Source organism: Rhinichthys klamathensis, unplaced genomic scaffold (assembly GCF_029890125.1).
Source record: "Rhinichthys klamathensis goyatoka isolate OS25496 unplaced genomic scaffold, OSU_Roscu_1.1 h1tg000657l_1, whole genome shotgun sequence".
NCBI lineage: Eukaryota > Metazoa > Chordata > Actinopteri > Cypriniformes > Leuciscidae > Rhinichthys > Rhinichthys klamathensis.
In genome coordinates this window covers 353,830-370,128 of record NW_026607100.1, presented here as the reverse complement: position 1 = coordinate 370,128, position 16,299 = coordinate 353,830, and the positions used below count along the sequence as shown (strand labels likewise).

Below are 16,299 nucleotides of genomic sequence, written 5' to 3'. Positions count from 1 at the left end.
CAGTAGCTTTTACATGTCTAAAGCCACAAACCACACTTGAACTTTCCTAAATGCTGCCATTCGTGACACATCCAGCAAAAGAGGGTACCAGCCAATCGAAGGGTTGAAACAAACAGAAACCGTGAAGCAAACTCAACTATTTCGAAAAAAAAGCTGAGGCAGATCAAAATGAACATGCTGAGCGACCCATTTTGTTTCAACGTTGGGCGATTGAGACACAACATTTATGCTAGAAGGTGAACTATGAACTAAAAAAATGTGCAAAAGAAAGGCAGTGATATTGATGTTTTCATTGCCTTTCGTGTTGCCCTGCGAAAGTCTCAATCGAAAGCAATGTGAGAGATCAGCCCTACCTGAGACAAGTGAGACTGTGTCTTTCTCCCATGATACAACACTGACGTACTCCTCTACTGAGGCCGGGATAATGCACTTGAAGACGGCCGTATTCCCCCGCATGACTCTCTGATCGGCCACACGCACTGTGTACGGCTCCCGGAATACTGTACAGAAAACAGGGTCATTACTCAGTGTTGTTCTTACAAATTCAACATACTAACTGAAAGTGTGAACTCTAAGAAACCTATCCACGTCCTGATTTCGCATATAAACAGTAAACATAAAGACATAAACTGTAAACTTGTCTCTCAAATCTGATTGGTTGATCCAGAAACATGTTGCATTTGGTGAAATCAGGTTCTGTCTAAAGGCTAAATATCATAATTATATTCTGTTAAATGAATAAATAGTAATATTCTAAAGTGTGCAATATAGGCAATCAAATAAAGCGCATCACAATTTATCGCAAACATTTGTGCTATAAGAAATAAATATATACCTTATTCAGAGCAGCGCCATGATAGGTATGAAAGCGAGTAAAAAGCTGTATAAAGCTTCTATATCACTTATAATTTTCCACAGCTCATGTTGTCTGGAGTTTTTTGTCTACTGGAACTTCTTGGAAAGATGTTTCGTCAGCAAAACCATCCAAAAACACATTAAATAACAGTACAACCCACTGATGAGATGCATGTCTGTCCCTCACCGCCTCGCTTTCATTCCCGTTAAAAATCAAAATGGCGCTGCAGTGAATAAGGTCTATTGCTGCACTCTTAGAAGATAAGGTTCTAAATAGAACCTTAAAGGTCAGGCGCTTCATAAATAGAATCTTTTTTAGAGCCTACCATCATGGGAGAATTTTATGGATTTAGTTTTAATTAATTAATTTTGTCTTAATTCCTTTTTAATCGTATGAATTAAACAGCTTGTAAACACATTTTACCACAAGAAAGAAAAATAAAAAATAACCCATTAAACGTGAAAGCATTTTACAATGATTTAAGACATTTCTCCTTAGAACCTTTTTAGTATTAAGGGCTCTTTAAAATTGAGTCGCGAACCCTAGGGTTCTTTATAGAGCCCAACGGAACCTTTTTTTCTAAGAGTGTGGTTGGTTCAGTTGGCTGAAGTGTAAAAAAATATAAATGACCCAAATTCCAGCATTGTCTTCTCCACACATGACTGACCTAAGCAAAAATGCATTAATATTTCAGTGTTTTCATCTGTCTATCTTAGAGCTGTCACAGAAGCATAGCTCTACGAGCACTTTTAACCAACGCCGAACTGTAGGAGATTTGAAAAACTCAAAGGGTATGTAATATTTGCTTTTTATTTATTTATGTATTTATTTATTTATGTATCTATTGTTGCTGTACATAAGAACCAAGAGTTAAAGGATCAGTTCACTTCAGAATCAAAATTTCCTGATAATTTACTCACCCCCATTTCATTTCATGAAGATGTTCATGTCTTTCTTTCTTCAGTCGAAAAGAAATTTAGGTTTTTGAGGAAAACATTCCAGGATTTTTCTCCATATAGTGACTTCAATGGTTATCAACGGGTTGAAGGTCCAAATGTCAGTTTCAGTGCAGCTTCAAAGATCTCTACACGATCCCAGCCGAGGAATAAGAGTCTTATCTAGCCAAACCATTGAAAAAAATACACATTTATATAATTTTTAACCACAAATGCTCGTCTTGTATGTCCACGACTTCACGCATTACGTAATCACGTTGGAAGGGTCAGGCGGAAAATGTAGGATAGGGTGTAAAACTCCATCTCATTTACTCCTCCAACTTTAAAATTGTCCAATATCGTTGTTTTATCTTTTTTTTATCTTTTTTTTTTTTTTTTTTTACGGGTGGTTTGCAAACACCAGGTCGGTACTTCCGCCTACGTCACGCTTGACCTTTCAACGTGATTACGTAATGTGTGGCGCAAAATGGCCGATGGTTTCTCTAGGTAAGACTCTTATTCCTCGGCTGGGATCGTGTAGAGATCTTTGAAGCTGCACTGAAACTGCATTTGGACCTTCGACCCGTTGGTTCCTGTTGAAGTCACTATATGGAGAAAAATCCTGGAATGTTTTCCTCAAAAACCTTCATTTCTTTTCGACTGGAGAAAGAAAGACATGAACACCTTGGATTGACATGGGGGTGAGTAAATTATCAGGAAATGTTAATTCTGAAGTGAACCAATCCTTTAAATAAATGATAACGATAAAGCTATTATTATAATAATAAAACAGATTTCTCAGTGGGTTTCATGTTGTTTAATTATGATTTTTGCTCTGTTGAGCTGACTGACCGGCCTTAATGTGTAGATCTTGGCTCCTGATCTTCCCTGATGGGTTTTCCGCTGTGCAGTAGTATGTATTGTCATTGATTAGGTTACTAAAGCTGGACGGCAGGAATCCGTAGATCTGCAGCGTGCCGTTGGGGTGCACATGGCGGATGCCTGGGACATCGTAGATCTCCTCCCCGGTGGCCAGGTACCAGCGCAGCGTGGCGGGGGGCACGGCCGCGGCGGGACACGGCACCAGTGCCCCTGTGGTGCTGGAGAACACTACCTCTTGCAGAGATGCATTGACAAAATATAAGCTGGAACGTAGATCTTCACCGAAAACTGTCAAGGAAAAGACAGGACAAGAGTTAGTGAGTGAGAACTGTAATATGGATGGAGGAGCATTAATGAGACTGTAATGCGGGGGAAAAAAAGGCAGAAAACTGTGACCAAGTGGCTCTTTTCAGGTGTAAACTTCCAATGTTAGCACCTAGCGATTAGCACAAACATTTAAGTAATCTGAGCTCATATGGACAAAGCAAGTTTGAATCTGACTTGCAACACACCCCATTCACAGTACTCCTTTTTATTTCCCCGTTCATTTATTGATCAATAAAGACTGTGGGGTGAAAAGTAAAAAAAAAAAAAATGTTTGGAAACTATTTACGGTACCTTATCATACTTATCTAAACTACTTTACTTAACATTAAAACTGATTTAAATAATTATACCTAGATAGAAGACTAAATAAAAAAATCATTTAGGAAATGCACAATCTAAACTGCAGTATTAGGACAGAATTATAAAAAAAAATTGGGGCAATTGATGGGATAAAAACTATATTTAATAAATAAATAAAATATGTTTAGGGTGGGATAAAAAAAATCACGATGATGAAAAATCGATTTTTAAATGCTAATAAAATGATGATGATAAAATGACAATTATTATGTAGAAAATACTTTGCCACAAATCATTTTTTTAATTCATTATTATTATTATAAACAGTACTTTTCTACAATTAAGTTAAACAGAAACCAACTGTAGCTCAAATGTATAAAAATATGGTAAAACTTTACCATAAGGTCTGATTTGTTGATATATTAACTAACATGAACTAACTTTCAGCAATACATTTGTTACAGTATTTATTAATCTTTGTTAATGTTAATTAATATAAATCAAACAGGCGTTCGACACCGTGCGTGTTAGTTCACGGTGCATTAACACAGTGTTAACAAATACAACATTTGATTTAAATAATATTACTAAGTAAATGCTGCAGAAGTATTGTTCATTCATAACTATGGTTAACTAATGAAACCTTGTTGTAAATTGTAAAAAAACCCCGATTAAATTGGCAGTAGATATTAATGTAATATCATAGCAAATATATGACATGAGCACAAACGCATACAGTGCATATCTAAATATATACGGAGAGTATTAAAGGTCAACACTAAGACACTGACACAATCTGACATGGCATCATGTAGCTAATCACAGCCAAGGAAAAGTTCAAGATGGATGACTTCCTGCTAATTGCTAAATCTCGCTCGTGTCTTGATGAAAATCTCCTCGCCGCTGTGCCACGGGCCGTATCTGAGCGCCAATCTCCGCTTGGCAGTAAATGGCTCACCAGTGACAGCTGGCAGTGTTTTCCCTCGGGACCAAACATTTTAGCACTTCATAAATTTCTAACAAGGTTTCAAATTGCAGCAGTTTCAACCTTTTCCCGAGGATCAGCGGGTTTCGCTCACAAAGCAGAAGGTGCGCGCAGAAGAAGCCGTGCATTCATAAACACATGTGCGCCCACATGCTCAGATATTACACACCAGTTGTTGGCACACTTGATGAGCAAACACCGACAAGCAAACAAACGAAACCCGCGAACAAGCGCTCGTAATGGTGATAATCTTTACTGTGGCAATCTGAGGCATATGGTATCATTCATCAAGTGGCACGCTGAAGCAACCATCTGTTAAAATGTCTTGTTTTGCCAGCGAGAGGCTTGGCGGAGCGTTTGTTCCGATATTACAGAGCGTGAAAACATTCTGGCCTTTATGCAATGAGAATTTGCTCACTCACTCTGTTGTAAACCAAAGCAATCATTGTTGATCTTCATTCCAAGAGGACGTTGTGCTACCTAAGTGATTCAACACATTCTGCACTAATCAACTCGTGCGCTCGATGAATTCATGTCGGTTTAATAGACAAGCGCTCTTTAAGTGTGGCTTCCGGCTCGGAAATAAAGGCCCGCTGATGTAAAACAAATTGTAAACTCCATGTGTGTCCACTACAAATGAATAAATCCTAATTAAGATATTTCAGACTGCAGAGAGTAACCAGTGCTTCTCCTGCAAATCTGGGATATCTTAAAGGTTGGACAGCAGCAGAAAGGATTGACGGTTGAGTTATGATGCTCTTTTCTTTCAAAAAATTCTGAAGGGAACCAAGTCTCATTAAAAGAACATAATTCTCAAAAAGAAAGCCATATTAAATTGGTATAACTGTCTATTATTATTTCTTAGACAAAAAAAAAACTGCTTCAGTGCTAAATAATGCTTGAAAAACATTTGCCAGCAAAATCAAAGTCATACGGTGCAATTAAAAAAAACTTGACTGTGTAAAAAAGTCACGACCTGAACTTTCAGGAGTAGGCACTGATTTTGAATAAGTGATAACTTTGTTACAACTAAAAAAGTATTTTCGATATAGTATGAATGTGTGTAGTATGTATGCCATGTTGTCATGATCATGTGACCTGGCAGCATCACTTCACTGCCATTCACAATCCTCTCCTGTGGCCTCACGGGATAGTGAAGCGTCCCATCATATGCACACTTCAGAATCTTTTTGCCTACTCTTTTATGAATACTGTGAATCCAGACATACTACTCTTGTCACATACTGTTTTTCATCTACTATATAGTAGGGAAGAATGTAATTTCAGATGCAGCCAAATCTAATCATGTGACCTTTTCTCGAAAATGCAAGGCTAGTTCAGGTTGTAAAATGCAATATGGTGGTGATTCCACAAAACTTCCCATGATATAATATAGTTTTTATGAATTAATATTCACAATCATTGTTTTAAAAAAATACATACAAAAATGTAATTAAAATCAAAGTGACTAGAGCTGCATACTTCACAAAATCGCATACTTCCCTACTATATAGTAAACGGAAAACAGTATGTGACAAAAGTAGTATGCCAGAATAGGGCTTGGTCGTCGTGACGTCATAACTTGGCGTGGCCGCCATGTTGACAGCTTCGCGAATGTAAACATACAGCAAGTCGAACGAGGAGAAGCAGCAGAGTTGGGAGAAAGAAAAGAAAAAAAGATGTTAAAATCCCTAAAAGGATGTGGAATTTACCGGGATACGTTAAATAGGGAAACCAGGGACCGGTATGTGGACAAAATCGGCACTTTTAACGGTTTGGATCCATATGAAATTTCCAACAAAGAGTCGGCAAACAGTGGGAACACAGTAACCCGGACAAAGGTAACGTTAAGATGCGCTCCACCTAGCTGCTAGTTTAGTAACAGTTAGTGCTAACAAACATTCACACATGTACTTTTAACTATGTGTTTCAAAACGTCTCGGGTTATGACTATAACCCTTGTTCCCTGAGAAGGGAACGAGACACTGCGTCGAGAATCGACACTTTGGGGACGCTCCCTAAGCGTGCGCCTCTGAAGTATGAATGAAACTAATCCAATCCTGATTGGTGTTGCGTCGTGACGTAACATGTGACGGCATACCCGGAAGTATAAAAGTGACACTGTCACAACACACACTAGCCTCGCGATGAAGCAAGACGCTCCAAGGCCTCAAGGGGCGTGGCAGAACGACGCAGTGTCTCGTTCCCTTCTCAGGGAACAAGGGTTATAGTCATAACCCGAGACGTTCCCTTTCGAGGGAACTCTACACTGCGTCGAGAATCGACACTTTGGGGAACGAGTGCCCACTAGGCCACGCACCGAATAGGCCTGTCCCGGAGTGAAACTGTTTAGGCACTCAGCAAGGACTGAGCACGTGTGTGCCAGGCGTACTAGGAAGGTGGAACCTAATAAAAGTATGTGGAGTAGCCCAACCGGCTGCCTCACAGATCTCCTGTAGAGGAACTCCCGAAAGAAGGGCCCTAGAAGAAGCCATGCTTCTAGTTGAGTGAGCCCTCACGGCTAAAGGTGAAGGCAAATCGCGCACCTTGTAAGCCTCAGTAATAGCCTGAACAATCCAAAAACTAATAGTTTGCTTGGATGCCGGGAGCCCCTTCTTAGGTGACCCAAAACATACTAATAATTGGTCCGACCTTCTCCAAGAAGAGGACCTCTCAAGGTACACCCTTAAAGCTCTGACGGGGCAGAGCAAATTAAGCTTCTCTTCTTCTGCCGACACATGAGGTGGAGGATGGAATGCCTGAAGAACTGTAGACCGAGCCGTATTCGATACTTTAGGCACGTAGCCCGGACTCGGGTGCAAAAAAGCTTTACTCTGCCAGGGGCAAACTCCAAGCAAGCTGGTGTACCAGGGCTTGGAGATCTCCCACCCTCTTAAGTGAGGTAATAGCTAAGAGAAAAACCATTTTCAGCGTTAAGTCCTTAGGCGAAGCCGACTGTAGAGGTTCGAAGGGGGCCAGGGACAACCCTTCCAGAACTATTGCCAGGTCCCAGGCAGGAACCCTGGACCTGGTTGCCAGTCTCATCCTCCAAGTACCACGGAGAAAACAAATGACCAACTGGTGCCTCCCCAGAGGCCCATCACTTAAAGGTGAGTGGAAAGCCGCAATGGCAGCCACGTACACCTTAAGCGTGGAAGGGGAGAGACCCGCAGAGAAACGATCTTGAAGAAACTCCAGAACTGAAGCCACCGGGCAGTTAACTGGGTCCAACTCATGTTCTCTACACCAAGTGAAAACACATTCCACTTGAGGCCATATAATCTCCTAGTAGATGGAGCCCTAGAGCTAAGTATGGTTTCAACTACTCCAGCTGATAGACCAGCATTTAGGTACTGAACCCCCTCAGAGGCCAGACCCACAGCTTCCACAGCTCTGGGTGAGGGTGGAAGACTGTGCCCTCTGCCTGAGACAACAGATCCCTCCTCAGAGGAATCTGCCATGGCGAAGCTATCAGGAGTGATATTATGTCTGAAAACCATACTCGGGTCGGCCACCTCGGGGCAACCAGAATGTAGACTGATGCCCTCTTGACGGACCCTCTCCAGGACTCCCGGGAGCAGAGCGGGGGGAAATGCGTACAGGCGAAGCCTCGGCCAGGCCTGTACCATGGCATCCAACCCCAGTGGGGTTGGATGTGTGAGGGAGAACCAAAGTGGACAGTGGGACGTCTCTCGAGACGCAAACAGATCCACTTCCAATGGTCCAAACCTCTCCCATACTGACTTCACCACATCTGGATGAAGTCTAAATTCCCCGGGCCTCAGCCCCTGCCTCGACAGGATGTCTGCTCCCTGATTCTGAACCCCCGGAATATACATTGCTCTGATAGAGAGTATTTTCCCCTGGGACCAAAGAATGATCTGATGCGCCAGTCTGCACAGAGGGCGCGATCTGAGTCCCCCTTGTTGGTTCAGATAAGCTACCACAGACGTATTGTCTGATCGTACTAAGACATGGTAACCATTAATGTCTGGGAGGAAGCTCCTCAAAGCCCTGAACACAGCCATCATCTCTAGACAGTTTATGTGCCAAGAATGATGATGGTCCTGCCACAGACCCCTGGCCAAAGCGGCCGTCCATGACCGCGCCCCAACCAGTGAGGGAGGCGACTGTCGAAACGGTTTTCCGGCGACATGACGCTCCCAGCACTGGCCTGTGGGATAGGAACCAAGGTTTCTTCCAAATTACCAGAGAACGAAGGCATCTGCGCGTAACTCTGACTATACGGAACAGATTCCCCTTGAGGGAAAAAACCCTTGGCTCTCAGCCACCACTGAAGGGGCCTCATGTGTAGAAGGCCCAAATGTATAATGTTGGATGCCGCTATCATGAGGCCCAGCAGTTTTGAAACTGCTTTTCAGTGATGGCCTGGCCTAGCTTTATCCCGGACACCATGGCCAGGATGGATTCGATACGAGCAGGAGACATACGTGCCTGCATTGTAACCGAATTCCATTTCATGCCCAGAAGAGCTGTCTTCTGAGCTGGTTCCAACACATAGTGTTGAGTCTCAACCCCCGATTCTAATCTTGACCAAGGACGACATCTCAATGCCGAACTGCCATTCCTCGAGACTGGGCCAATAAGAGCCAGTCGTCGAAGTAATTCAGTGTACGGATGCCCTGAAGCCTCAGTGGAGCCAGAGTCGCATCCATAAACCTACACATGAACATGCGGGGAGAGAGTGCTAGGCCGAACGGAAGAACCCGATCTAAGAGAACCAGCCTCTCGAGACTGGCCTCTGGTGGTTTCCGAGCACCCTTCTCGACTGCCTGAAGCGGAAGACCGGCAGGCTGTAGTCGATACGGTTTTCGTAACCATAACTGATGCTCGTTTTTTTTTATTTTTCGAGGAAAAACGACGCATAGTGCGTTCGCTGGAAAATGATGCGGCCCGAAGCGTCATAGACGGCGGGCAGTACACATCGTTTCCGGGCCACGCTGCAAGAACCACATCCGATCCAGCCTCTCGAGACTGGTCTCTGGTGGTTTCCGAGCACCCTTCTCAACTGCCTGAAGCGGAAGACCGGCAGGCTGTAGTCGATGCGGTTTTCGTAACCATAACTGATGCTCGTTTTTTTTTTTTTTTTTTTTGAGGAAAAACGACGCATAGTGCATTCGCTGGAAAATGATGCGGCCCGAAGCGTCATAGACGGCGGGCAGTACACATCGTTTCCGGGCCCCGCTGCAAGAACCACATCCGATCCAGCCTCTCGAGACTGGTCTCTGGTGGTTTCCGAGCACCCTTCTCGACTGCCTGAAGCGGAAGACCGGCAGGCTGTAGTCGATACGGTTTTCGTGACCATAACTGATGCTCGTCTTTTATTTTTCGAGGACAGACGACGCAGAGTGCGTTCCCTGGAAAATGATGCGGCCCAAAGCGTCATAGACGGCGGGCAATACGCATCGTTTCCGGGCCCCGCTGCAAGAACAACATCGGTTGCCCTGCAACTGAGTGGACAGCCCCAACATTTAGATCTACCATGCCAAACCAGTCCTCGGATCTGATTTGGTTTCCGATAGTGGAAATTGTAAGCCTTTTGAACCTGGATCTCCTCAAAGAACAAGTCAATAGCCTTAGATCTAAAATTGGCCTCAGTCCAACATCCTCCTTTGGAACTAAAAAGTACCGGCTGTAACACCTGGACTTTCTATCTGGTAGGGGAACACTCTCTATGGCCCCTTAACTCCAGTAGAGTCTGTACCTCTTGTTCCATAACCCGAGCCTGTTCTGGAACCCCTGCGGTCGGTACGACCCCAACAAAGCTGGGAGGTCGGTAACCGAACTGCAGTCCGTACCCATATTTAAAAATATTCAGGACCCATAGAGATAATTGGAAGGCGTTGCCATTCTACAAAATCTACTAAGGGAACCAGCCCCTTGGGACCGGCCTCGGGTGTTTCTCGAGCACTATTCTCGACTTCCTGAAGCAGATGACCGGCAGGAAAAAGTCTAGAAAAATTTTGTGATCATAGTCGGTGCCCGGTTGCAAGCTCTTGGGGTGAACGCCACGGTGTGCGTTCGCTGGAAATCGATGTAGCCCGAAACGTTCAAAAACGGCGGGACAACATATATAGTTTTATATATATATATATTTATTTTTATATATATATATATATTTATTTTATTTATTTATTCATAAACCTGTCGACGATAGAAGTTACAGCGTCGGAGAACAGGCCAGAATGTGATAGCGGAGCGTTCAGCAGAAAATATTTGTCTTCCCTTTTTTATACCAGACAAATTAAGCCACTGATGTCTCTCAACCATCATAACTGCTACAATAAGCTATGGTACGTTTAGTGCCATTATACGCCTGTAAAATCGTCTTAGAGTACAGGTGAAAAAGAGTGTTTTTTGTTTGTTTGTTTTTTTCCCGGAGAGTTCTTATCTCTTTATTTGTAAGATTGGGGAAAAACAGTTAGCCCGGAACTAAGGTTGTGACCTGTGCTGCAGGAATCATCAAGCTTGCTTTCACTTGCGTTCCTTGCTCATCATGTGGCCAGCTAATGTTAAGTCTGGCCACAGCACGAGTCACAACCTCTACCAGCTCCTCATAGCTTTGGCCGTGAACTGGCGCGCTCAAATCACGGTCATCCGCATCAATACTGAGCACATCCACTTCCTCGGAAGCAGAGAGCTCAAGCATTGGGACCTGATCGTGGGCAGGAGAAGCCGCGATGCGGGCTCCTGTACCACTCTCAGGGGCTACGGGATCCTCAGACGAAGAATGAGAAAGTGCCGCAGCAGTCTCATTCTCATCTGTAAGATCCCGCTGCGAACCCCGCGATCTCAATCGTCGCGCCGCCTCAACGGACGCGGGACCAGAACCGTGGGGAACGCGAGCCTGACCGTGCTCATCAAAGCACGCCAGCCGGGAGCGCAGCACTCTAATAGGAAGTGCTTCACAGTCTGCACAAACAGCTCCCTCAAGAGCTGCCTGTGCATGCTGTGCTCCCAAACAATTCACACACAAAGCATGTGTGTCCCCACCCGTAATAAAACGAGGGCAAGGATGCACACATCTTTTAAATTGTTCGCTGGCCATTCTGATCAACTGATTGACAAACAACACCAAATAAGACAGACAGTTTCAACACAGAGCGCTTGCTGAAGAGCGAAAGCTAGTGTGTGTTGTGACAGTGTCACTTTTATACTTCCGGGTATGCCGTCACATGTTACGTCACGACGCAACACCAATCAGGATTGGATTAGTTTCATTCATACTTCAGAGGCGCACGCTTAGGGAGCGTCCCCAAAGTGTCGATTCTCGACGCAGTGTAGAGTTCCCTCGAAAGGGAACTGTAGTTAGTAACGTTAGCCGTCAACCCTCCCGTTTTTCCGGGTTTCTCACGTATTTGAGATCTTTTCCCGCAATCTTCCCGTTTTAGTATTTTCCTGTAAAATATCCCGTATTTAAATACTCTCGTAACATTAACGTTAGCCCTTCCATCGGACCTGTCAGTCTCTGTACTGTTGTCCTGTTGCTAACGTTACCCCCTTGCCCTAAGCATCGTTTTGCTTACTAACTTAAGTTTTGCTTAAAACAGCTACTAACTACGTTACATGTGTGAATGTTTGTTAGCAGAAGCACTAACTGTTAAACTAGCAGCTAGGTGGAGCGCAGTTTACCTTTGTCCGGATTAAGTTACTGTGCTCACACTGTTTGTTGGAAATTTCATATGGATCCAAACCGTTAAAAGTGCCGATTTTGTCCCCATAACGTTACCGGTCCCTGGCTTCCCTATTTAACGTATCCCGGTAAATTCCACATCCTTTTAGGGATTTTAACATCTTTTTTCTTTTCTTTCTCCCAACTCTGCTGCTTCTCCTCGTACGACGTGCTGTATCTTTACATTCGCGAAGCTGTCAACATGGCCGCCACGTCCCAGAATGCAATGCGGCGCCCAAGCCCTATTCACAATACTTAAAAAAGAGTTGGCAAAAGTACCCGGATGACCTATTTCTTCTGGCGAGATTTTGACGTGCACATTCGACGCTGGTAGGTCACGTGATCATGACAACATGGCGGATGTAGGTTTAATCCATAAAACAAGCACAAGGTCAAATCCACAGAGTAATCAATCCAGATAATAATAAAAGGTCCAAGGCGCAGGAAAACAGGGAGACAGGCAGAAGAACAAAACCATGACAAGGAAACCTGAGATAGCAATCCAAAATGCAGTGTAACTCTAACATGGCGCTAGACTTCGCAAAGAATGAATGAACACACACAGGGCTTAACGAAATAATAACACACATGTGGAAGCAATCAGCACATGATGAGTCCAGGCAATGAGTCATGGGAAATGCAGTTCATAATGTGATAAAGAAAGCAGGAGGAGGCGATACTAAATGAGGCAAGGGTGTAGAGTTACATTCAAGCTATTTTAAGGCATGAAGACATTTAAATATGTAATTTTAGTGATCAAAGATGAGTTTTAAGGGATACAATTGTTGACTAGAGGGGGACTTTATATTATTATTTGAATCCACAACATCTCAGTTTGAGAGATGAGTTTGCTCTGACAAGGTATCATTCTTAAAGCTTTGTTTTTTTCTTTAAAAAATAAAGCATAAAATGTCCAAAAGCAGAAGTCACATCAAATCCTTCTTGAAAGGGCCACACATCCGAATGTACAGGAAAACAGCACTTCGATGCTCAACAACACGGAGGAAAAATTCACAATTGTCATAATTTTTCATGAGATGAACCATAAAGACGAAAAAGTGACACTGTTTAATAATGTATTGGGTGCATTCATAATTAACCAAGGTTTTTCTCTCTTTGGGTATTGCTTTGGAAGAAAAACTGAACTCTATTCAATATTAAACTGCTCTCTCATGTGAAGGCTGGTACATCAAATACATCAACCCATCCTTTTATTTGGGCTGGCAGAGTGATTGGGATGGCAGTTGACTCTAATGCACTGGCCTTGCTTTGCCTGTAGGCCTTTAATGTCGTGTCACCTGAGACATGGGCTGAACCTGATGGAAAGTGGCTAACAACAAGCCAAGGTGACTTTAGTAGGGCATTTCAGAAACACCCACACAATTTGCATGATTTTTAAACCCCATATACAGTAATTATCTGTGCATTTGTGCGCGCACACAATCATACTCAAACTGAGATGCTCAAAAATGGATTTATTCTGCAATGTTTACAGGTTTGGAGATACTGATTGATTTTCGATTCACTTTGTGGCAACAACTGAGTGTAATTATGAGCGAGTCATTGAATTATTCACTCAACTAAACCACTGACTGATTGAGGAACAAAACAGCGGAATGTGTATTGATGATGGGATGAGGAAGATTCAGGAATTGAGGAATCTAAGAGCTTTTTGCCATATTGACAGCATGCTAAGAAGTGTTGGCTTTGAGAGCACCGGGAGATGAGCTTTATGCCAAAGGCAAAAGACCGACAGTCAGAATCTCAGGCCTCGAAGAGAATATCCACAAGTTGCCAATATCTACTAAAATTTGTGAATATAAATGTCCACACTCACATGCCCAGTTTCACAGAAAAGGCTTAAGTTTAGTGCCAGACTAAAATGCGTGTTTGGGCTGTTTTAACTGAAAGCAACTTAAAATATGTCGGTGTCAATGTTTTGTCTCAAGAGATTTCTTAATGGCTGTTTACACGACACCGTTTTCAACTAAAAACGGAAAACTTTTTATGCGTTTTGTCCGTTCATTTACACGACAATGGCGTTTTGGTTGGCTGAAAACGCAAACTTTTGGAAACGGGTTTCTGCGTAAACAACAAAAGCACGCATCTCTGAAGACGATGACGTCATGCACATGCCAGTCTAGTGTTTCATCGCCATCTAGTGGCCTGGCAGAGGAATACAGCGATTTTAGCCGTTTTCACGGATCCGTGTGAATGGGGATCGTTTTGACAATGGTGTCGTCCAGAGCCATTGAGAGAAAGAGTTGCGACACGCTTTGATGTTGCAGCGACGGCTGTCACGTGGTTCATGTAAGCCCCAATAGTTCCAAAACATACGCCGGCTGTCATGTTCTTCTATGGACAGACAGCAGCGATTGCATTATTAAACGGTAGATATAAAATAAAACACACAACCAAGTACTTTTTAAGCTGTTATTGCATTTAGTTAATGTCAGTTTTGCATTTGGAGAGGCAGGGTGACAACTTAGATAAGTTTTAGGCTATATTTTTGGAGGGAAAAGCTTATGTTCATGTTCGCATGGGTAGTAGCACTGGCTTTAACGGCTCTAACTTAACTTTTCCATGTCATTCATCTGATGATGGACGTCTCATGATATTTATTTTAGCACAACTGGGCTGTATTAGGCTATTGATTCCCGTGATCTTGCTTATAAATTCCGCTTCGTGATCACGCAAAGAGGTCTGCGGTCCGTTCATAATTCCAACCAACATAAAATATAAATAATTACGCTGTGCATGTACAAATGAATGATTTAGGAGGGAAATGTACTGTTCCCATAACGTAGAAAGCAACGACTATATACAGCAATGTTTGGTAAATATTCAACCGAAAAATATTCTTCATAAAATTAAACCGGAGAGATAGTTAATGAGTGAATTAACTATGTTCCTAAATACATATAAGCACATATGCATAACCCTAACCCATTTAAATAAATTAACTGTGTGTGTGTGTGTGTGTGTGTGTGTGTGTGTGTGTGTGTGTGTGTGTGTGTGTGTGTGTGTGTGTGTGTGTGTGTGTGTGTGTGTGTGTGTGTGTGTGTGTGTGTGTGTGTGTGTGTGTGTGTGTGTGTGTGTGTGTGTGTGTGTGGTGTGTGTGTGTGTGTGTGTGGTGTGTGTGTGTGTGTGTGTATGTATATATAATATTATATATAGGCTATATACACTCACCTAAAGGATTATTAGGAACACCTGTTCAATTTCTCATTAATGAAATTATCTAATCAACCAATCACATGGCAGTTGCTTCAATGCATTTAGGGGTGTGGTCCTGGTCAAGACTATCTCCTGAACTCCAAACTGAATGTCAGAATGGGAAAGAAAGGTGATTTAAGCAATTTTGAGTGTGGCATGGTTGTTGGTGCCAGACGGGCCGGTCTGAGTATTTCACAATCTGCTCAGTTACTGGGATTTTCACGCACAACCATTTCTAGGGTTTACAAAGAATGGTGTGAAAAGGGAAAAACATCCAGTATGGGGCAGTCCTGTGGGCGAAAATGCCTTGTTGATGCTAGAGGTCAGAGGAGAATGGGCCGACTGATTCAAGCTGATAGAAGAGCAACTTTGACTGAAATAACCACTCGTTACAACCGAGGTATGCAGCAAAGCATTTGTGAAGCCACAACACGCATAACCTTGAGGTGGATGGTCTACAACAGCAGAAGACCCCACCGGGTACCACTCATCTCCACTACAAATAGGAAAAAGAGGCTACAATTTGCAAGAGCTCACCAAAATTGGACAGTTGAAGACTGGAAAAATGTTGCCTGGTCTGATGAGTCTCGATTTCTGTTGAGACATTCAGATGGTAGAGTCAGAATTTGGCGTAAACAGAATGAGAACATGGATCTATCATGCCTTCTTACCACTGTGCAGGCTGGTGGTGGTGGTGTAATGGTGTGGGGGATGTTTTCTTGTCACACTTTAGGCCCCTTAGTGCCAATTGGGCATCGTTTAAATGCCACGGCCTACCTGAGCATTGTTTCTGACCATGTCCATCCCTTTATGGCCACCATGTACCCATCCTCTGATGGCTACTTCCAGCAGGATAATGCACCATGTCACAAAGCTCGAATCATTTCAAATTGGTTTCTTGAACATGACAATGAGTTCACTGTACTAAAATGACCCCCACAGTCACCAGATCTCAACCCAATAGAGCATCTTTGGGATGTGGTGGAACGGGAGCTTCGTGCCCTGGATGTGCATCCCACAAATCTCCATCAACTGCAAGATGCTATCCTATCAATATGGGCCACCATTTCTAAAGAATGCTTTCAGCACCTTGTTGAATCAATGC

The 16,299-nt window shown here is 43.2% G+C and overlaps 1 protein-coding gene across 2 annotated transcripts in view; it reads right to left on the bottom strand.

The window, feature by feature from the left end:
• Window positions 1–16,299, bottom strand: part of dscamb (Down syndrome cell adhesion molecule b) — a 173,110-nt gene that overhangs the window by 133,604 nt on the left and 23,207 nt on the right. For both annotated transcript variants that reach the window (XM_056241621.1, XM_056241622.1), the window contains exons 2-3: window positions 2,644–2,961; window positions 354–500 (exon numbers count right to left, since the gene is read on the bottom strand). In XM_056241621.1, the coding sequence (XP_056097596.1) occupies window positions 354–500; window positions 2,644–2,961 (465 nt within the window). The remainder of the gene's footprint in view (window positions 1–353; window positions 501–2,643; window positions 2,962–16,299) is intronic.